The 20,101-nt window shown below is 39.5% G+C and overlaps 4 protein-coding genes across 6 annotated transcripts in view; 3 read left to right on the top strand and 1 right to left on the bottom strand.

Moving 5' to 3' along the window:
- adcy6b (adenylate cyclase 6b) overlaps positions 1-1,675 on the top strand; it is a 33,242-nt gene extending 31,567 nt beyond the window's left edge. For both annotated transcript variants that reach the window (XM_033970363.2, XM_055223287.1), the window contains exon 23: positions 38-1,675. In XM_033970363.2, the coding sequence (XP_033826254.1) occupies positions 38-166 (129 nt within the window). In that variant the 3' untranslated portion in view covers positions 167-1,675. The remainder of the gene's footprint in view (positions 1-37) is intronic.
- Positions 1,676-3,035: 1,360 nt separating this feature from the next.
- Positions 3,036-10,968, top strand: galnt6 (UDP-N-acetyl-alpha-D-galactosamine:polypeptide N-acetylgalactosaminyltransferase 6 (GalNAc-T6)). Its single transcript, XM_033969930.2, has 11 exons — positions 3,036-3,212; positions 4,105-4,688; positions 5,486-5,658; positions 7,415-7,564; positions 8,308-8,542; positions 8,621-8,738; positions 8,878-9,078; positions 9,159-9,290; positions 9,385-9,486; positions 9,561-9,719; positions 10,421-10,968. Exons 2-11 carry the CDS (start codon positions 4,207-4,209, stop codon positions 10,532-10,534), a joined length of 1,866 nt encoding a protein of 621 aa, XP_033825821.1. The 5' UTR covers positions 3,036-3,212; positions 4,105-4,206; the 3' UTR covers positions 10,535-10,968.
- A 357-nt stretch (positions 10,969-11,325) lies between these two features.
- Positions 11,326-15,750, top strand: LOC117373822 (glucose-6-phosphate 1-dehydrogenase-like). 2 transcript variants are annotated; one of them, XM_033969932.2, is made up of 12 exons: positions 11,326-11,543; positions 11,852-11,889; positions 11,982-12,090; positions 12,175-12,392; positions 12,468-12,626; positions 12,748-12,873; positions 12,945-13,038; positions 13,748-13,934; positions 14,018-14,253; positions 14,472-14,548; positions 14,631-14,723; positions 14,811-15,750. In XM_033969932.2, the coding sequence occupies exons 1-12, from the start codon at positions 11,328-11,330 to the stop codon at positions 14,902-14,904; spliced, it is 1,647 nt and encodes a 548-aa protein (XP_033825823.2). In that variant the 5' UTR covers positions 11,326-11,327; the 3' UTR covers positions 14,905-15,750. The 2 variants fall into 2 exon arrangements, 1 of the variants encoding a protein (XP_033825823.2); XR_008648752.1 differs by lacking the exon at positions 14,472-14,548 and having other exon boundaries at positions 14,811-14,828.
- Positions 15,751-15,774: 24 nt separating this feature from the next.
- The window catches only part of zgc:158263 (ceramide kinase family protein), a 177,525-nt gene continuing 173,198 nt past the window's right edge, over positions 15,775-20,101 (bottom strand). The window contains exons 2-14 of the mRNA XM_033969931.2: positions 19,927-20,071; positions 19,227-19,322; positions 18,876-19,013; positions 18,654-18,782; positions 18,487-18,550; positions 18,236-18,381; positions 18,089-18,163; positions 17,866-18,018; positions 17,676-17,781; positions 17,056-17,153; positions 16,788-16,984; positions 16,110-16,414; positions 15,775-15,902 (exon numbers count right to left, since the gene is read on the bottom strand). Coding sequence (XP_033825822.1) covers positions 15,809-15,902; positions 16,110-16,414; positions 16,788-16,984; positions 17,056-17,153; positions 17,676-17,781; positions 17,866-18,018; positions 18,089-18,163; positions 18,236-18,381; positions 18,487-18,550; positions 18,654-18,782; positions 18,876-19,013; positions 19,227-19,322; positions 19,927-20,068 — 1,743 coding nt within the window. The 5' untranslated portion in view covers positions 20,069-20,071 and the 3' untranslated portion in view covers positions 15,775-15,808. The remainder of the gene's footprint in view (positions 15,903-16,109; positions 16,415-16,787; positions 16,985-17,055; positions 17,154-17,675; positions 17,782-17,865; positions 18,019-18,088; positions 18,164-18,235; positions 18,382-18,486; positions 18,551-18,653; positions 18,783-18,875; positions 19,014-19,226; positions 19,323-19,926; positions 20,072-20,101) is intronic.

Genomic DNA, 20,101 nt, shown 5'->3' with positions numbered 1-20,101 from the left:
CTAACAAAATTTGCAATGTCTCTTATTCCCGTCTCAGGTGACGACGGACTTGTACCATGTGCTTTCCAGTCACGGATACAAGCTAGACTGTCGCGGCCTGGTCAAAGTCAAGGGGAAGGGCGAGATGACCACTTACTTCCTCACCAGCGGCCCCCAAGGTAGTTAACAACAGCGGACCAGAGCATTACAGACACTGCAAACCCCTCCACTGCACTTAGAGGACACAGACTCCCAAAAAGAGTGGTCCAGTTGGCATTAACCTCTGACGGATGGCACGGATATGGTGGAGACACAAGATGGCCGCCGGAGATGACCCTCGTTTTTCTGGCAGGAGAAGAAGATGCAGGAAGTGGTTTTATGAGTGAAGACTTTCCCCTTGAGCTGCTTGAAAAGAGATCACAAAAGCCCAGTTGCCTTAGGACGGAAGTGGCTATGCTTTTATGAGCAATAGTACAAGAATTTCATCCAGAGTTTTTATTTATTTTCATGGATGGATTTTTTTGTGAATATACTGTACACTACTTTAAAGAAAATATGCAAACGGATACACGTGAAGGATGACTATGACCAAAGAACAAACATTTGATATGAGAAGTACCATAATAAGTAATTTATTTCTCTTTTCACTGCAAAAGGCCACGGAAAAATGTCTCAGTTGTGCCCAGAGACATGAAAGAGCACTCAAAAAATCAAAATAATAATAATATTGGCTAGGATGACTTTTATTTTCCTATCAGGGCCTTCTTTGTCTCTTCCTAGCCACTGTGGACACACAAATGACTATTTTCTTGGTGCACCGAATTGTACGTTTGATTTATTGGAAATTGAAGGAAAGAAAACAAATTGTTTTAAAGTACAATGGGGAGATAATGAAGAAGAGTTTTAGATGTGTGAGTGGTGTATGTATGGAATGCGAGCACATGCATCTGACAAGGGGCATACTGTACTTGTTCACTGTGAGGTTTTTACTGTACGAAAAAACACTTTTGTTGCCAAACCAGTTGCTACAAGGCATGTTTTATATTATTCCTCAAAGTTAAAATTGATTTATTAAGATAATTTGAGAATAATTACTACACATGTTGCGACTTTTACTGGACTGTGATTCCCTTCAAATAGATGAAGAAACCTATGTTGTTTTTTTTCTCTCAGTGGCTTCAGTATTGATTGTATGGAAAAAAAAATATGGTTCTGTTCACAAGTATTGCCTTTCAGAATATGCAGTTTAAGTCCATGTATTATTTTATGGACCAAAAATAACCACTTCCAACAACAGTATTTGACAAAAGCTTGTTACATTGGGCACTTGGAGGCGTGCCCCCCTCCCTCACTTCCCCAATCTAAACAATCACTATTTGAATGTACTTGTCCACTATGAAGCTACTACTGAGGAAAACCACTCATATAATTGCCTTTGGTACTGACAGATGAGCAAAATAATTTATGTTGGAAGTGATTTTATGTTATAGAAGGCTTTATATTTTCTGTTTTCTACCTGAGCCTAAACTGTTGCCTTATTGGCTAAAGAAGTCTCATTTCTTCTGCTAGTTCCTCTGTGTCCTGGACTCGTCAGGTCAATAAACCACTGTTGCATTTTCTTTTAAATCAACAGTCTAAGGAGTAGTGCAATGATTGGTTGAATTATTTTCCTCTCAACAATAAATGGCTTTTTTTATTTGTTGTTCTGAGTGTTTTTGTATATAACTTTGGTCAACACTAAAACATAATAACATACATAATAATAACAATGCATATTTACAGCTTATGTAATGTTTAGCATGGTCGTTCTAGTTACATTTTATTTTTATAGATTTATATGTTTTTCCCGTCCACTTAAGGTCATAATTCTGTCTCTACAACACACAAAAAGAGGATTAATAAGTAAATAAATCCTTCAGTCCTATTCAAGTAGAAGAATTGCATTAAAAAATCGACTTAATTTGATTTTAGTTGATAGTTAAATGTCATGTGTAGTGTTCTTTTGTTTGCTCAAAATGGAGATGAGACAGGATGTCACTGTGAATGTGCCAAAATATAAACCCCTCAAACATTTCAGCAGGTGTGAAACCGTAAGATAAAGATCTTTACTTTTTTTTTTAGTCCAGGGTAAATGTAGTGCAAAAAGTGCTGACCTACCTATTCTCTAGTGAAATTTAAGTAAAAAGTATCCACTGTAAAATGCACTAAAATTAAGTAGCCAACAGTAAAGTCAAAATTGTATAGTACCAAATATCAAATGTAACCCACATATGGTTATTACTTGCATGACTTTATACGTTTATTAGCTCTTAACTTACATTTGGTATATGTGAAAACCAAATGCTTCACAGCTGTAATGTTTTTCATTATATTAAGGCTCTACCTGTCAATCAGCAGACTGCAATCAAGATTTCAGAGCGTGACAGTAACCCGAGACACGCCTACTTCTTCTCTCAATAAACCGTCAGGGTACAGTTACAGGAGGGTGACACTGGAGAGAGTACTTAATTTCTGGCGTATGAATAATAGATTTTTGAGGAGGTAATGCTGTGTTGTTCACTTGCAGCCCTCTATGTAAATCATTAATTAAACAACATCAATTCTGCTAATCCCTGGTGAAAAGGCAATAATGTTACACTAGTGGGCGCCTGCACGGTGACATGCGCGTCTATCGGATTACACATGTAGTTCTAATGTTTATTATATCGCACCAATAGAGAACAATGGACTACTTCAAACTGAGGATGTGCAGCGCAGTGTTTGTCCCACAGGAACACTAGTGATTCATTTGCGGATACATGCGCCACTTCATCGTGTTCTTCTACAGTTGCCAATATTGTAATATTATCTGCTAAAGTAAGAGTTCTGTTAGTTCCAAACAATAGTAGTACCAAGCTGTGTCCAAACATAGGCCTATCTAATCACAAAATGGATTCTAGCAGGCTATTGGAACAAACACAAGCCTTTCACCACCTCTGACTCCTTTCTGACTCCTTATGCGCTCATTTGGCCAGAAGGGGTCTCACTTTGCTGCTAATCATTGCAACAAATGGCACCTGTTCACTGTAGAAGGAAGGGGCGAAGAGGACAGACCTCTTCCATCAGCTCCTTTCGAAAAATTCCCTCTTCAGATCAACTTATCCGAAAAGGAGAGACTGGCGAGTGCGGCATTTGGGCGAGTTAAGGGAGCGCGTAAAATCAGACTGGACAGGCGAAATCTTCAGCTGGTTGGGGTAAGTAAAGCCAAAGAAGGAGACGCTCAACAAGTGTCTCCAAACAACGTGGTGGACTCATTGTAGCAAACTAGTATGTTGATGCTGTTTTACGCGGCACGTCGTCTTTCCTGTGACACTTTTTCAGATTTATGTTCAGTTTGAGACTCATCCTTCCTCTTTCGTTTCAGACAGTGGTGTGTTGAATACTCTTTTTCATTCCAGAGTTAATATGTCCCCCTACCAGATGATAATTCTCTTGTATTAATGAATTAATGTAGGCTTTAGACACGTCATTGCGTTAGGCTTTTTGGATATAGGCTGGGTAGTCATGTGTTTGTTGTGTGGCAACAGAGCGGACAAACTGGTTGTCCCACCGCATGTCCACAACTTAAATCAATAATAAAGGAGCCTAGACTTGAGTAAATTAATAATGACTTAGTAAAAGTGAGTCTCACCAACTGTGATGACTAAAGGACACTGATGTGATCTGATGGCCTTGCTTTGTATTGGTATCCATTTCAGGAAACTGTGTAGTGTAGATTGTGCCGAGGCCAGCTGATGGGGGTAGCTGATAGTCTTCGCCTTTGAAGCGGACTGTAAAGAGTGTCTTTGGAGATGTGTGCGTCACTCATTAACCAGTGTTGCTATCTGCTGCAGCCACGTGGGTCTTGGGGGAGTGTGGCAGGGGCAAGTGAAGTCAGGTGTTTATGAAGAGGTGTGGTGTTTGTCCTCTCTCTCTCTTTGCTCGCTTGCTCCACCTGGCTCTAGGGACGCTTTTCCTCAGGTAGACAGGACTGAGAGCGCGAGGAGTGTCCCTGCCTGCATGAGTTGCTGCTTAGTCACTTGACTTTGGACTAATGAAACCGGTTTAATGCATTTTTTAAACTCTTGACATTTTTTTCTTTTGCAGAGTAAACATGGTGGCGACATACTCCTACATCTAAAGAACAAAGCTGTGGAATTATTTTTCCCCTTGGAGACTCAAAGTGTGACAAACCTTTTATTGTAAAACATGCGGCTGTTTCTGCGGCGCCGTATGTCCCCCCTAAAACTGGTTGTGCTTGGGGGAACACTCTTCATGTTGGCTTTAGTTGTTCTCCAAAAGGATGTTGCCACTTCACCTTCAGGGGATCCCTGGATTCAGAATTTGGTGGACAAAAGGGACAAGGTGATGGTTATGGTCCGAGAGGCTGTTAACAATATAGGTTTCCAGATAGGAGCTCCTCAGCCTCCCCCAGCTCACGAGCAGCCCACACAGGATGCCAACTGTCCCACTGGCTTCTACACACTGACCGAGCTCAAGCCTCACCTGGACAGACCGCCCCAGGACCCCTATGCCCTAGGAGCTGATGGGAAAGCATTTCAGAAAGACAAGATGACCCCTGAAGAGGAAAAGGAAAAGGAAGATGGCATGACGAGGCACTGTTTTAACCAGTTTGCCAGTGACCGAATCTCGCTCAGCCGTAGCCTTGGAGAAGACACCAGACCCCCAGAGTAAGTCTTAAATGTAACAGCAGGTGTTTTCCTACAGACCTGCTGGTTTGGTCACAGTTGGGCCGATAACGCTTTGAGGTCATGAAGAGGCTGGTCAATTATTTACATGGATTTAATAGTTTCCACTTCAGTGCAAACATACAGTATATAACACCTTAATAGCTGTTAGCCCCTTGAAAGATGATGAACAAAAACATTAACATTTTCTTAAAATATACAAACATAAAAACAATCCGTCAGAGAGCAGGGGCATACACCAAGGCACTGACTCGTTTAGATCCTGTCACAATTTCAAATTTATCATTATTCATGTTCTTAGAACTTGGTAACATCTTTATTTTCGTTATGAGGAAATAAAGCTTAATTCTTCACTGGCATTGGCTACATTTTCCTGTCACACTTTGTGCAAGACAGACAAAAGGAGTAGTGCGTGGGGTAAAGGAGATTGCAAGTTTTTGTGTTTGAGCATAGAGCTATATTAATCTGTCTATATCATCAGAGTTCTGTCACAATGATTCATTATGTTGCTACTAAATAAATGTAGAAACACTATAATAAAAACTGTAACTACACCTCTAACACACAGTGCAGAGGCTTATCAACTGCTTGTAACTTTACATTAGTGTCACTGTTTAATCAACGTCTTTTACAGTATATGTATTCTGCACCTTCAGCAAACAGATCTCAGTTGTTCACTTGTTTTGTGACTTTAATTTCCTCATTTTTTGATGCCAGTTTCTCTCTGTCTGTCTCTCTGTCTCTCTCCCTCTGGATTTTATGTCCCACCTTTGTGCCAGGTGTGTGGAAAGAAAGTTTCGCCGCTGTCCTCCTCTACCCACCACTAGTGTCATTATCGTCTTCCACAATGAGGCCTGGTCCACTCTCCTCAGGACAGTATACAGCGTACTCCACACCTCTCCGGCCCAGTTTCTCAAAGAAATCATTTTGGTGGATGACGCCAGTACAGCAGGTATGGTCCACTAGTTTAATGGTATAAAACAAGTGAAACAAAAAATAGCAAAAAAAAAAAAGAGAAATACAGAGGTTGTATTAAAATGAATTGTTACATCGACACATATTACTATACATTAATTATATGCCCTTGGTGAGCTTTGTCAAAGTTATTTACCTTAATTTTTTTTTATTTGTATATATATTTTAGCCCTATTTTAAGATACTTTGTCCATCTAATTGTGGATCAGTTAAGTTTGTCTAAGTCTAATTTGACCACTGTATAGTATGACACAACTTAACATAAAATACCTTTTTTCATGCCTTGGCCATGAACACAAACACACTTTGCTTTGAACTCACACTGTTCATTATTTGAAATCTGATCTTTGTGAACTGTAGTTTGTGCTATCAGTAAACTCATCTCTAGAACCAGGACCCCTGCTGTGACTTTTTACCTTAAGAGTAGACAATGGAGATATTTTTAAAAGGAACGAAAAGCAAATACCAGGAAGTGTTTGGGTTATTTCTGACGGCTGCTGACCATTTGTCACTTGGCTGGAGACAAATCACAGGTCCAAATAGATGATGAATGACTGTACAATGTTATGGATTAGGTGCAAGTTGTTTGTGCAGAAAGTGCAGAAAAATGCAAATTCTTTGGCAAAAAGCAGTGTTTGAATACTTTTAACAAATGTTGGTCACACCTCACTTCACCAGAGTCTTCCAGTGTTCGGCCCTGTGCGAAAACTATAATCAAAGGCAGAGTGACATTTGTTGGTGGTCGTTGCTGATAGCTCCTATCTGACGTTTGTGGGTCATTGTGTTTCACAGCTTTTCTAAACAAAGCATTTCCCACTATTAAACTGACAGCTCCGCTTCATTATCAAAGGCCAGATAACAGGACATCATTTTTTCTATGATACGTCAATGTCATCATGTTTTTTATTGTAGCATTATTATGACTGGTACAATGGGAATGTACCCCATGTTTTAATAATAATAATTATTATTATTATTATTGTTACTATTATTAATTAAACTTCGTCATAATAATGACTGAAATGAAAATTAGTACATTAAAATTATGTGTTCGTGTTCTTTGTTAATTCTTGTGAAAGCTCACATTGAAACCATCAATCATTCTACTAAGGCTTACAAAACGTGTTCAAGGGGAGTGTCCTAGTTTACTCTTGCTTCCTCTTTTGCGTTTGCATTTCTCAATCATCACATTTATCTGGGTAAAATCCAACCAACTGAATTCTGTGTATTACACAAAGTATCGTCTAGCTTCCTGCGTGAACAGCACTTATCTCACTGCTGCCCATCTTTGAATGTATAGGATAATAATTGGTGTCATCAAGCAGCGTAGCATTTATGACTGTTGACATTTCCATTGTAACCGCTGAAGCACACCCTTCATCCGGTTGGTTGTTTCCCAGTAACCACAGTTTGTTCAGATGTCATAGCAGGGGTGTGTGAGACAGCAAAAATGATAATTAATAATAACAGTTCATGTTTCAATATTCGTATCTTTCCAATGCCCTTCAGACATAAAGTCTTCTGCTTCTTCTGATAGTTCCCTCTTCACTGTGATTGGTTAAATCCGGCTGTCACCTTTACAGAGGCCAGCTATTAGATGAATAATGAATATGACAATATGACAAAAAATATATTGTTGCAGAGATGAGGTCACCAAATAAATAAAAACCCCTATAACTCTGTTCTTCTGCGAAATGATAAACATAACTGAATGTTTTGTGTTTCCTCCTCAGAGCATCTTAAAGGCCAGCTAGAAGAGCATGTGGCTGGGCTGAAGATTGTACGTGTGGTGAGGCAGCTGGAGAGAAAGGGCCTGATCACAGCTCGGCTCCTGGGGGCCGGTCTTGCAAAGGGGGAAGTGCTCACCTTCCTGGATGCTCACTGTAAGAGATCACACAAGACTAAAGACAAAAGTTATTCATATTAATAAACCTGTTCTGTACCAAACGTTGAGATGAATCTCGCAGGGTTGAGCACACATTGAGTAGTTTGGAAAATGAGAAGATCTAAAACCATCTAGACTGTTGAAGTATGCATTTTGAACAATTATACACTTCAGTCATAACCAATTATTACTTTTGAATCATCTGACATTAGTCTAGGCTCTAATCTTAAATGTACCTTAATTAATGGACTCCTCACTACTTCCTGTTGCAAATGCTAAACCCAGAGGTGGAACTAATTTTATTATGTTAGAACTGACGACTGTTTGTTAGACAGGAGCGTTTGTTTACCTGCTTTACGTGTTTCGGTTACTTCCTGTAGCCTTCCTCAGTAGCGTCATGTGAGATCCAGTGGTGGTATTTGTTGCTTTTAGCAACAAATATTGTTTGTCAACTCCTTGTTAACTCCCAGCTTCTTAATCTTCTGTTGTAAGCATATGACATAAAATAAAACTCTTTATTTTTAGCTGGCTGGTAACTTAAACCAGTTTTTAAAGAATATAATTACAATGTTGAGTTTTGAGTCGAAATATTTTTATTTGACCTTCACGATTGAAAATAAACACAAATGATATTTAAATCATCAGAACGCTTAAATACTATGAAAAAAGTGCAACATGTGTTCATGCATTAACTATTTATTACATTCACTCATAATAAAACTTATCTTTCTCTTCCTGCAGGCGAGTGTTTCCACGGCTGGTTGGAGCCGCTGCTGTACCGTATAGTGGAGGAGCCAACCGCTGTGGTCAGTCCAGAGATCAGCTCCATTGACCTGAACACATTTCAGTTTCACAAACCTGTGGCCACTAATCGCGCCTACAACCGCGGCAACTTCGACTGGAGTCTGACATTTGGATGGGAACCTATACCAGAGGATGCCAAGAAGCTACGCAAAGATGAGACTTACCCAGTAAAGTAATATAAATTTTATATTATATATTAAAGTGCATTTAATGTGATGACTTTACAACATCCTTTATTTTTGGGCATTAGAACACCAACATTTGCCGGAGGTCTTTTCTCAATATCCAAGAAGTACTTTGAGCACATTGGAACTTATGACGACAAGATGGAGATTTGGGGTGGTGAGAATGTGGAGATGTCATTCAGGGTGAGTTTTAGTTAGTTGTTACACAGATGACCGCAGAAAACCCCAATGTTTGAAAACCGTTAAACAAAGCCATTATTCAATTACTAACTTTGGAATTAGTTTTGACAAGAATTTCTGGTGTTTGTGAATTGATGAACAGGTGTGGCAATGCGGAGGCCAGCTCGAAATCATCCCGTGTTCTGTTGTGGGACATGTTTTCCGCACAAAAAGCCCCCACACATTCCCTAAAGGCACTGAAGTCATCACCCGCAACCAGGTACGCCTCGCAGAGGTGTGGATGGATGACTTCAAGAGAATCTTCTATCGTCGAAACAAAAATGCAGCCACTATGGCAAGTCAGGTGGGTCTCTGCAGTTTGGCTGGTTTCTAACTTGCATTTACAAAGCTCTTTAACATGCATTTGAATGGTATCGATGACAGAACCAGTATGGAGACATCTCTGATCGTTTAACCCTAAGGGAGAGGCTGCAGTGCAAGAATTTCACCTGGTATTTGAACACGGTGTACCCAGAGGCTTTCATCCCAGATTTGGAGCCAGTCAAGTTTGGAGCTGTGAGTCACGTTTTCTTTCATTTGAATAAAGATAAAAGGTCACAAAGTTCAGTTTGTTTGACTGTAAATGCTATTATGGGTCTGTTTGTTTTAGATCAAGAATTCTGGATCACAGAGCTGCCTGGATGTGGGTGAAAACAATCAAGGAGGCAAAGCTTTGATTATGTATCAATGTCACAATATGGGAGGAAACCAGGTACAAAACCAAACAAAGATGTGTATCATCTACTCATTAAACAGTCCTTAATTATTTTGTGTTCTTTTTTGTAGTACTTTGAATACTCATCCCACAGAGAGCTACGGCACAACATTGGTAAGCAGCTGTGTCTTCATGCCTATGCGCAGCCCGATGTGGTGAAGATTGAAGAGTGCTGGTTAAAAGGAAAAGGCACAATTTTAGGACCAGACCAGGAGTGGGTTTTTACAGAGGTAAGGAGGAGTACTTTCATCGTCATAACACTTGTAACCCACAGAATAACAAAATAAGTGATGAAAATGCGGGCTTTTAACAAGAGGGGCAAGAACTGAATTGTCATTGCTTTTGTCCAGGTATTTATATTGTATATTTTTCCCTAGATCATTATTTTGTTTTCTTAATTATAAACCACAATACTAATCTACAATGTCTTAATAATAAAAGAACGGTTCATTTGACTTACTGTTTGGGGTACATTAATGGCACACCATTCGAAAATTGTTAAAAGCCCATTTCCCAAATTCGCTTTAGCATGAACATGGAATGTAATTATAAAGTTATAGCGTATAAAGTAAAAACTGAACTAGTAATATTTTGCAATTTTATATAAACTTGAAAACATGATAATGTTCATGGTCATATAATTACACCATAATCATCCATAGCGCTCACTCTTCATTCACTTTTGGCACATGACGAATGTGGAGGAGGACACCACCCAGACAGAACCAGGGATGTATCTGTGACAGAGATGAATATATAGTCTTACTGTTTATTATGAAAAATAAAACCAGCCTTGGAAAAGCGTCTACTTCATCTTAATCAGACAATTTTATTATGTTTATTTTTGTCATTGTACCATGTCAAGTGCACCATGGTCATAGATGTACTGACAAGTATCTTGTTTGTGCAAACGTTTGTTTTTCTATTTTAGGAAAACCTCCTGAAGAATCCACAGAGTGGGAAGTGTTTGAGGCTCAATGGAGCGCAGGTTCAGATGGACTCTTGTAACGGCGCTGATCTGTTCCAGCACTGGACCTTCAGCTGATCACCACAAACATGAACCAAAAAATGTAATTCTCACTCTGAAGTCTCACCCAGTGGGGGCTAAAGAGACGGCGATCCTGCTGTGAAGCTGGGAGGACTTTGTGGTACAGCCAAGCGGTTAATAATGAGTGGGAAGAGGCAGCAAAGCGAAGTGTGGAGCCATTTGTTGGCATCTGTTTGTTTTAAATTAATTTATGACGGAAACTCAGGAAACACAGTTGAAAGGTGGTGGGTGTCCCTTGAGTAAACAAGGACTTAAGAGGAGTGGCAGCTTTGACCATGTGGAAAAGGCTGGGATTTGCAATAATATAAAGATAAGTGCATTTGAACTATGTGGTGAAATAAATGCCATGTAGTGACACTCCATATTTAATGTTATAATAAAAAATAAATGCTTGTTTTTAATAAAATTAATTACGTTTGATTCTTCATTACAATTCTTTGTATTGATTTGGAACTTATTTTTATTGTGTTGTAGTAGCACATTCATTTAATCTAATCTGTTTATTTGCACATGTATATATTGACAAGGCTATTTCACTGTGTGGCACCTGGTTTCGCAACATTGACTTAAGGAGTGTTCAAGGAGCATTTTGTTCATTAATAATTTTAATAGACATAAAAACAGGAGAGATTGTGTTGCTTTACCTTACATTTTGGGATGAAATTATATATAATTCATGCTGAAAATTGTTTAAGATGCATGCTTAATTGTGAACTGTAATGGACTTGGGTCAGTTTGTTTTTGGATCAACAGGTGGCAGTATTTTCTCTTAACATTGTACTGCCGTGCAATGATGACAAGTGAGATTTCCACACAGCATGTTTGCTGCACAGGCACAAAGCAGGAGAAAGTCCACGGTTTGGTTTATTGGGTGAAACTAGGCCGTGCAGAAATGTGCTCTGAAGTTTTAAACCGCTGTGAAGTGATTGGGCAGCTAAGGAGGGAACTGTATGGAGATCCATTGTCTACTCACAAGGCACACATTTTCATAATCTTTGGAGCTTCAGTGAGTAATAACCACCAAATATCTATTAGAATGTAGTATTTTTATTTTGGAAACCGAAAGCTGCGGTTTGTGCCCATTTTCGTAGCTGTAGTGGTATTTAGATCTGAGTATGTTGTTGCAATGCATAGTGTTATTGACCTCATTTGATTAAGTTTATTTTGATTGAAGCTGTGCCTCATTCTTTTGTTGACCACTTGAATGGAGCCCAGTATAGTCACAGGGCTTATCTTATCAATGTGCACGGAATTTGTTTTGTTCTGATATCTAAACTTTGTGACAAGTCATTTACTAGTTTGTGTCTTACCTAGGGAGACCTTGCAAAAAAGAAAATCTACCCTACACTTTGGTGAGTTCTTATTCTTTCACATATCCTACTCTTGCCAAATCTGACTGTTGCATATAATGGCGGATCACTGTCTCTGGCCTGTTTGTTCATAGGTGGTTGTATAGAGATGGTCTGCTCCCAAATGAGACCTCCTTTGTGGGTTTTGCTCGCTCCAGCCTGACTGTCCATGACATCAGAACAGCATGTCTGCCCTATATGAAGGTATGTAGGATTATGAAATAACTGAGTGGCTATCTGGTGGCTAATGCAGTGAGTTAATTATTTTTTCCCTCTTTTTTTGTCTAGATCACTGATGAAGAGAGCGACTGCCTTGAAGCTTTCTTCAGAAAAAATTCCTACGTGAGTGGAAGATATGATGATGCTATTTCTTTTAACCAACTCAATGCCCATTTATTATCTCTCCCTGATGGAGCTGAGGCCAACCGGCTCTTCTATCTGGCCCTGCCTCCTACTGTGTACCAGAGCGTTACCACTAACATCAGGACACACTGCATCAGTCTCCAGTCAGTAAAGCTTGGTGAAATCCCCAGCATGCTTGCACTAATCACATTCTAATCAGCTGATGTTGTGTGGGACAGGGGCTGGAATAGGGTCATTGTGGAGAAGCCGTTTGGTCATGACCTACAGAGTTCACAGGAGCTTTCTTCTCACCTCTCCTCATTGTTTAAAGAAGACCAAATCTACCGCATTGACCACTACCTGGGGAAGGAGATGGTGCAGAATCTCATGGTGCTAAGGTACTTAATTTGTCATGAATCTCCATTGGGGTAATTCACTTTGGTTTGAAACAATCAGTGTTCGTAATAAGTTTTTTTTTTTTTTAATCAAACAACTTCAAACGCAGGACTTTTCCAACAGGTTTGGAAATCGTATTTTTGGACCAATCTGGAACAGGAACAGTGTGTCCTGTGTGGTTCTCACTTTCAAGGAGCCTTTTGGTACTCAGGGACGTGGAGGTTACTTTGATGACTTTGGGATTATTCGGTATACACAAAAGAAATTAAACAAAACATGACAAAATATTCTTCTTTAATTCCAGTCTGTCTTTCATGCAGGGATGTGATGCAGAATCATTTGCTTCAGATTCTATGTTTGGTTGCCATGGAGACGCCCGCATCCAGTAACTCCGATGATGTGCGAGATGAAAAGGTAAAAATACAGCTATTCATGGTGGGCATAGTTTGGGTCTGTAGTACTTACACATATAAGTATAAACACATTTTTATAAAGAAAGTTGCAAAGTGCTGTTGAAAGATAAAGAAAAAAACGTCACCTCATTTGCAAAGTAGTGTAAAAGCCTTTATTACCTGTACATAGGTTGCAATAGGACTGGGCAAGATGGCAAAAAAGTAATTATTGTTTTGGTAGGTTTTTTTATTTTCAAAAACAAAATAAAAATTACTTTCAATATTGATTTTATGAAAATAAACAAGTAGAGTTTTAATCAGTGGCTGCAGTTAGATGCACACTTAAAATCTGATTATTAAATTTTTGAGCCAATTAAAATGAATTAAATGTCAACAGCAAAACCATCTCATTTCTTTTTGATCATGTTCCCTCTGATTAGTCACATCAAATAGTGCAGTTTGCATATCCTATAAGTGTTTTCAAAGGTCTAGGTATTAATTAGATTTTGGTGAGCTTGTAACCCAATTTCTTCCTTGAAAGTCCAAACTCTTCCAAACCACATGCTGATAGAGGATTGGCTGTAGACCTAAGCTGGTCTTGACAATTAGACATGATCTCAATTCAATTCATTGATTAGCCCTAGGTTACAACATACTCATGTGCTGCAATATCTCATAACCTCATGATAACCTCATGAAAAAATGCATCTTTTTGGTTTTACCATTTATAGGTGAAAGTGCTGAAATGCGTGGCTTCTGTCTCTGCCTCCGATGTGGTCTTGGGACAGTATGTGGGGGACTGTAAAGGGGAGGGGGAGGCCCGCTTTGGTTACCTCGATGACCCCACTGTCCCAGATGGTTCGTACACACCTACCTTTGCTACAGCGGTGCTTTATGTCCAAAATGAGAGATGGGATGGTGAGAACACTATCTTGAATTGTACTTTTATAACTTTTTACAACTTAATGATTTCATAACTTAAATGCATGTTCCTCGACCAGGAGTTCCCTTTATTCTGCGCTGTGGTAAAGCCCTGAATGAGAGGAAAGCAGAAGTACGGCTACAGTTCACTGATGTCCCAGGGGACATTTTTGGGGGGAGGTGCCAGCGGAATGAACTGGTCGTGCGGGTGCAGCCGGATGAGGCCATCTACCTGAAGATGATGACCAAGAGACCCGGGGTTTACTTCAGCCCTGAGGAAACAGAGCTGGACCTCACATACAAGAGCAGATACAAGGTACAACACCAAAGCATTTAGGATGATTTCTGTTTTTTGTCAAGATTTTTAGTAACCTTATTTTAGCCTTATTTTACCAAAATATGTATACATATCCAAAGGATCACAGTCAGGCAGCATTGTCTTTAAGCAGGAACAATATAAAAATGTGAATTGAGCTGCTGCGATACATAGTGTATAGCTAGTGCTAATTCTCAACTCCTGTCCCTGATCCTTAGAATGTGAAGTTGCCAGATGCCTATGAGAGACTGATACTGGATGTCTTCTGTGGAAACCAGATGCACTTTGTCCGCAGGTTGGTCTTAATGTTTAATCAGTATTAAGTCCTGCAGTAACATTCCATTAATTTTAAACTTTGTGTCTTGCTTGGATCCAAGTGATGAGTTGCGGGAGGCCTGGAGAATTTTCACTCCACTCCTCCACAAAATAGAGCAAGAAAAAACAGCCCCTATACCCTACACATACGGAAGGTACATTTCCATCTCTTTTTCTCCATAATATTGATTAAACCGGTCTGTCTTTTCTGCTAGTGCACCATTTATTTATTTATTTTATAGCCGTGGTCCAACTGAGGCAGATGATCTTATGCAAAGGGTTGGATTTCACTATGGAGGAACATACAAGTGGGTGCAGCCCCACCATACAACATGATGCCCCTTATTTACATTTAACTCAAGGCCACAGTGGACATGTTTACAGTGATCTTTTTGACACCTGCATGGACTTTAAAAATCATGTAGCAGCTAGAAATGTGATGTTCACCTGTAAAATGTACATTTTTGAAATAAATAATTTCACTTATTTTCCACAATTGATTAGGCAACTCTTGAAAATTAACATTTGTAACTTTAAAACTGGTAACCTGAAAATGTGTCACTCAATGAAAACTGGTCACTTCTAGCCCAGTTACTGCACAAGGTAAGGTGATTTTCATTCTCATAACCCAAATATTAACATAACTAAACCACCTGGATGTTTGATTTGCACCCTTTATTAATCCTATAGTAAAATCTATTACTTGTGTCATGTAATGTCATGTTCTCTTATCATTTGTCTGTTTGGCAGGCAGACAGTCTGACCAGGAGTGCCCGAACAGCAATAATCTCAATATCAATAACTGGAGGACTGTGGGAAACCCAGCCATAAGGACATGTGTTTGATCTGTCTCTTCTTTAGGATGGGCATACTTTTTTTCTATGCACTGCCAAGAAATAATATTGTGACCTAAATGTACTTTTTATTGGCCCAGTGCCATTCTGGGAAAATTTGTTACCGACATTCATTGCATAAAGTGAGTTATTGTTGTTAAAGCAAATTTAAATTCATTCATTCAAATAAAAAAAAAACAGTATTTTGTAGTTTATTTGCCATTTTTCAGCATAAATATAGTTTATTCTTTTTTTTTTTAAATGTCATCATTATAAAAAATACTTATTTCTAAAAATAAATACACTATTGCATCTTGTAACTGTCTGAAATAAAAAGGCCTTCTCAGTGTGAATGCCTCTTCTTAACCTGGACTACTTTAGTCATCAAGACCTCTAGTTCAACATGTTTATGCTTTCAGATACCTCTCTTCAGTACCATCTTGAATAGCTGTCTCATCTTCTATGCCCCGAGCATACAGGCGGACTAGTTGGCCATGAACTCTGAAATTCAAATAATGTCAAACGTCAAAAAACAATACTACACAACCTAACATGGCTCCAGGAAGACAGTGCTGGTGATGTTATTGGTCTCTTAATTGGGGGAAACATGAATGCCACACTTGAATAAGCTCTTTGTACTTTATTGTAACCTAACACATAATATAATAAATAAATGTTATCTATAGAGTGTGACCCCTATGGACTGACCTGCAGTGTATCTCGGTGTAGGGCAGTAGCTCTCCATCACAGTTCCACACAGATACAGATGGTCTTTTCCTGCAGCACAGCCCGCACAGCAGTGATGTGGGGGTCTTCTGCTTCTTATCAAAGTCATTCTCCACAAGGTGCTGCTGAGAGCCACTGGTGGTCACGGGGTCCGCACTACACACCGTGGTCATTTTGTCTGACTTTGCACTGGGGCTGTCCACCTCCTTATATCCCTCACCGTCCTCAGAGGACAGGAAGAACCGGAAAGCCTTGACGCGGTGGACCTCAACAAAGGGCAGGTCAAACTGGAGAAGCAGGAGATGATTCATGATAATAACCATACTGTAATATTGATTCCATATAAGGAGGTGTGGAAATACTCATAGTTGTATTTTTTGAGTGGATCTTTAAACCTGTACTTGTACTTGTAATATTTGAAATCATGTTACTGAGTACAGCACAAGTCCCATGTTCATTTTTAATTTCTAGATCGAGTTTTGTACAAAATATTGATATAAAATTCGACTAAAACTGTGTTCAAAAGTAACTAGTACTTCGAGTAGTATTTTTCATGTGTACATTTTACAATTTTAATCACGTAACAGGTACTTTAACTTAAGTACAAATTTTCAGTACTATTTCCACCACTGCGTATAAGTTTTAAATTGTGTGGTTTACCTGATCTTCTGAGTTGGTGTGTCTGTACAGGAACTTGAGAAAGCTCAGGAGGTTTGTGTCCCTCACCAGAATCAGGTCCCCCGTCCCATCAGCCAGGTGAGCAGAGGGGGACAGGCCCAGAGGACTTTTGGGACAGGAGCTGGACATACAGGTGAGGGAGATACATTTGAATCTGCCTTTGACACTCACCCATTCACCTAAAACAGCCAGAAAAGAGTTGGGTCTCTATCTGTTCATTTACTCAAATATCTTCAGTGCATAGTTGTACCTTCAGGGTCACTGTGGTTCAAATGGGAGCTGCACATGGAAGCTGAATCGGCAGAATATGGAAATAGTCTCTCTGTACTCCTGGAGCAAACACTGCATCTGAACAAGTAAAATAGATGTATTATTGGTTCTATATTAAGGACAGTCCAAGTCAAATATACTTAAGTATTTATTATGGACTAATGTGCATTGGGGTGTGAACAGAAAACATGGGCCTTCCTCTGTTACAGTACATTTCTGTCTGTCTTCTCTTTTCAAAGTCTTTCCTTTAAGAGCCAAAGACTGCTGCCTCAGACAAAGATACAGGTATTCAGGTTGATCAGAGCACTCAGCTCACTTTTCATCAGATCAAGTTCAACTCTAGTCTCTCCTTAAGGTTCAACACCAGAGCCACTGCTATAGGCGCTAGAGTTACAGCGACTACACTGACTTTGACCCATTTACTGCTACTTCAACATTAAATATATTATATAACATGAAAAACACTTATTATAATTGTTATAATATATTGGTTATTATAATTGTACACATTATTTTTGCTTTCCCCTCACCATGGGCCTTCTTTCCTATTAAACAGGTGAAAACTAGTTTTCATTCAAACTTTATAGTGCAGAGACTTACCCTGCAAGGCATCGTGTTTTGTCTCTGGGGCTGGAGAGCAGTGGGTCAGCTGGTAGGTAGTGAACTATGCCAGCATAGCTCCTGTTGCTTAAATACACCACAGCACCTAAAAGCAATAGGTTACTAAAAATGTATAAGTTCTAATATTTATCTCAACTGTTTTGTATCTGTGTTTAATTTTGATCCTGACCTGAGTAGTCATATCTGAGAGGCCCCATCCAGCGGTGCTTCTCACTCTGAGCCAAAACATCTCCATAAAACCCGTAGCCCACTAAAGAGACAGAGTAGTGCACAGAGCTGGATGAATGATGAACCGCGGACACATCTAAAGGCTGTGAGTCTCCTGAGAAAGGATGTTGCATATGTTATTGCATTGTAAATACAGTATTTCTAATCACATATGTTTTTCATACCTATAATAATGTGTAAGGCAGAGGTAACGGGGTCTATCACTCCCACTGTAGCGTAGCACACACAGTCGGTGGAGCCTGCTCTTGTACAGGACGTGTTAGACAGAAACATGATAGTGCTTTTATTACATTTAATGACAAGGGCATTACCTGCAGGGATGATGCCGATATGAAGAGGGCAGGGCTGTAGAGTCACAGTGGGATCATTCTCACAAAGACCTGCCTCTTGTTGTGTTCGCCCAATCAAACCATGAAGTATTTCACTGAACATGCCATCTCCACCTACACAGACCACGCTGTTGGGAACACAACAGGTTCTATTATAAACACGGCCTCCCAATTTGCTTAGCCATCACCATGCTTGTGAACCACAATGTTGACGGAGTTCTGACAGCTCTCACCCATCAAAACCAGTCAGGTCCTTCTTTAGCAGGTAGTCCCGGGCCTGGTTCGCCCGATGGGTAACTGGTGAAAAAAATACATGTTTATGGTTCTGTCATTTTCTACAATATTTTTTACATTTAAAATATATATACTGCATTGGCACAGACTAGTCAAAATGTTTTACCTATTACATGTGAGCTAATGCCAGCAAGCTCAAACAGTGGTGCAACAACACTATCATAGATTTGTTGTCCTTTCTTCTTTCCTCCAAACGGGTTAATAAACACTACCAAACGGTTAGGACGTAATGGACCTTTACAAGTCAGTAAATGAAAAACATGGGTTATTCATTTTATAGCTGAGGGCAATGTTATTCAATAACCAAAATCAAAATCTGTTTTCTTACTATGTGTTTTCAATGCAGTTTGCAGATGTTTGATCCACTGGTCTCTTAATACTCGACTTGGACAAGTGAACTGAGTCTGGCCTAGTCTCCACAGTACACCAGAGGAGCCAACACGACTGCAGCGCTTGATATAAAAAACTAAAGTAAACGAGACAAAAAAGACCACAATGTCATTACATAAGGGTTGATACTGAGTAAACATAAACCAGTGGTGTAGAGTGCACCTGAGATCAATTATTAATGGTCTTTTTTATCTAATAAAAATTAGAAGGCTCTGTCATAGTTCGCTTTTAAGCTATGGGTTGACGTGTCAAGAACTGGCTTATAGGTTTGCGACACAGGAGTACCCACCTGTGAAGTCTTTGTCTGTATCCTCAACCAACTTGTGGGGCAGGATCTGCACTCGGCCTTCCTCCACTCCAATCACCTCTGACACAGGCACCCAAACTATAATTACAGTTATTATATTAATAGACAGACAAAATGAAAAACCCAAGCAAAACTGACTAATTTGAATTCATCTCAAGACAATTTGGCCTAAATGCTCTTTTAGCAGTCTGTAAAAAAACAAAAAAAAAAAACAAAACTGTTGTAGAATAGTCTCAATTACACATTGGTTGAGCAATAATAAATGGCAACACGTTAAAATAAAAAATAAAATATGTATAACAGACTACCCTGACTGGTTTCCCCTAAGAAGTCATGCAGAAAAAAAACTCCACACATAATCTTTCTTTAAATTAGGATTAGCTCATTGTTGACTGTAAACATAGTGTGAAGGTGTCTTTCGTGCTGGTGCAGTTGGACTTGTTCTTCACGTTTCTGTAAACATTAGAACACCTGGGAAAGGATACAGACTTAATGATGCAGGCCTCACCTAATGTCATTATTTTACATGGAAAATGTTTTTCTTCTTCATTTGTTTTCTATTTTTTCATATGGGTCTATATATAACTGTCACAGGCCTCTACATAACTGTGAACTTGTGATAGCTGCTTTGTCCAATAGTGTCAGGGACTTTGTATGCTACAGACTGGGAAAAACTTCTTACTCGTTTTCTTGTTGCGGCTTTTCTTGTCCACCTCGGTCCAGTTGAAATGCCAACCCGTCAACACTGCACGGTGCCGCCTGCTCCGGATCCACAGCGTGGACTCCAGGCGCAGCTCCGTGTCCATCTGGGAAGACGCTCTCATCGACTCCTCTCACACCCACTTCTACACACTCTT

The sequence above is a fragment of the Periophthalmus magnuspinnatus genome, chromosome 7, assembly GCF_009829125.3.
Source record: "Periophthalmus magnuspinnatus isolate fPerMag1 chromosome 7, fPerMag1.2.pri, whole genome shotgun sequence".
Lineage (NCBI taxonomy): Eukaryota > Metazoa > Chordata > Actinopteri > Gobiiformes > Gobiidae > Periophthalmus > Periophthalmus magnuspinnatus.
Note: the sequence above shows the minus strand (reverse complement) of the source record. Positions and strands in the feature narration are given on the sequence as shown.

Coding starts and splice junctions, on each gene's coding strand:
- galnt6 (XM_033969930.2), top strand. CDS start 4,207: ATGCGGCTGTTTCTGCGGCGCCGTATGTCCCCCCTAAAACTGGTTGTG. Junction 9,291..9,384: donor AGCCAGTCAAGTTTGGAGCT/GTGAGTCACGTT, acceptor TGTTTGTTTTAG/ATCAAGAATTCTGGATCACA. Junction 9,487..9,560: donor ACAATATGGGAGGAAACCAG/GTACAAAACCAA, acceptor TCTTTTTTGTAG/TACTTTGAATACTCATCCCA.
- LOC117373822 (XM_033969932.2), top strand. CDS start 11,328: ATGATGACAAGTGAGATTTCCACACAGCATGTTTGCTGCACAGGCACA. Junction 13,039..13,747: donor ATGATGTGCGAGATGAAAAG/GTAAAAATACAG, acceptor TACCATTTATAG/GTGAAAGTGCTGAAATGCGT. Junction 14,724..14,810: donor ATACCCTACACATACGGAAG/GTACATTTCCAT, acceptor TTTATTTTATAG/CCGTGGTCCAACTGAGGCAG.